The sequence below is a fragment of the Cebus imitator genome, unplaced genomic scaffold (assembly GCF_001604975.1).
Source record: "Cebus imitator isolate Cc_AM_T3 unplaced genomic scaffold, Cebus_imitator-1.0 Scaffold235, whole genome shotgun sequence".
NCBI classification, from domain to species: Eukaryota; Metazoa; Chordata; class Mammalia; order Primates; family Cebidae; genus Cebus; species Cebus imitator.
The window spans coordinates 3,215,455-3,216,636 of record NW_016107550.1 but is presented as its reverse complement, the minus strand read 5'-3'; the positions used below and the strand labels follow the sequence as shown (position 1 = coordinate 3,216,636).

Here is a 1,182-nt window from a genome sequence, read left to right as displayed (position 1 = left end):
CCTGGGTCGGAGGGAGGAGGGGCCGGGGGCTTGGACTCCTGGGTCGGAGGGAGGAGGGGCCGGGGGCCTGGACTCCTGGGTCTGAGGGAGGAGGGAGGAGGGGCCTGGGGCCTGGTTTTCTGGTACAAGGGAGGAGTTTGGGCCCAGACTCTCGAGTCTTCCCAGCCAGCTTCCTCTCCCCAGGCCAGTCTCTGTCTTCTGTGCTGAATGAACTGCCCAGTGCTGCTACCCTTCGGTACCGAGGCCCTGGGGTGCTGCCTTGGGGGACGCCAGAGGAGGAGGAAGAGGAGGAGGATGGAGGAAGGAGCAGGCAGGCTTTTGCAGAAGTCACCCAGACAGAGCTACAGGACCCTCACCCTTCCCGGGAACTGCCCTGGCCCATGCAGGCCAGACGGGCACACAGGTGAGGCCCCACGTCCCGCCGGGACCCGCACAGCCCAGGTTGTGCCCTTCTCCCACGCCTCAGACCCTGTCTCTTCCCTCTGTCCTCTGCTGCTCCTGGTTTCTGGGGCCTCTGTCTGCTCCCATCAGAGCTGCCTCTCTTGGTTCCTTTTTTCCTCTCATCTTTGTCTCTGCTTCGGACTCCGTGTGAGTGCTGCCTTTCGGTGACTCTGGGATTCGCTGTCACCCATGTCTCTCCTCCAATCCTGTCTCTGCCTCTCAGCTTCTCTCTGTGCATGTGTGAAATCTGTTAATATTTATTTCTCTCTGCTTTATGCCTTCATCTTTGGCACTTCTTCAGAGCCTCTCTTTCCCACTGTATAATTTGCAGCACCTGGTGAACAATGAAAACGCAGGTGCCCTCATTCAAAAATGATTACAGGCCGGGCGCCGTGGCTCCTGCCTGCAATCCCAGCAAGTGGATCACCTGAGCTTAGGAGCGCGAGACCATCCTGGCTAACGTGGTGAAACTCCATCTCTACTAAAAATACAAATTAGCTGGTGTGGTGGCATACACCTGTAGTCCCAGCTACTCGGGAGGCTGAGGAAGGGGAGAATCGCTTGAACCTGGGAGGCCGAGGTCACAGTGAGCAGAGATTACACCATTGAACTCCAGCCTGGGCAACAAAATTAGACTCTTTCTCTAAAAGTCAGATAAAAATTACAATAAAAGCCGGGCGCGGTGGCTCAAGCCTGTAATCCCAGCACTTTGGGAGGCCGAGGCGGGTGGATCACGAGGTC

General features: G+C 57.4%; 1 protein-coding gene across 1 annotated transcript in view; it reads left to right on the top strand.

Moving 5' to 3' along the window:
* The window catches only part of TMC4 (transmembrane channel like 4), an 18,892-nt gene that overhangs the window by 1,038 nt on the left and 16,672 nt on the right, over positions 1-1,182 (top strand). The window contains exon 2 of the mRNA XM_037727659.1: positions 184-403. Within this exon, the coding sequence (XP_037583587.1) occupies positions 184-403 (220 nt within the window). The remainder of the gene's footprint in view (positions 1-183; positions 404-1,182) is intronic.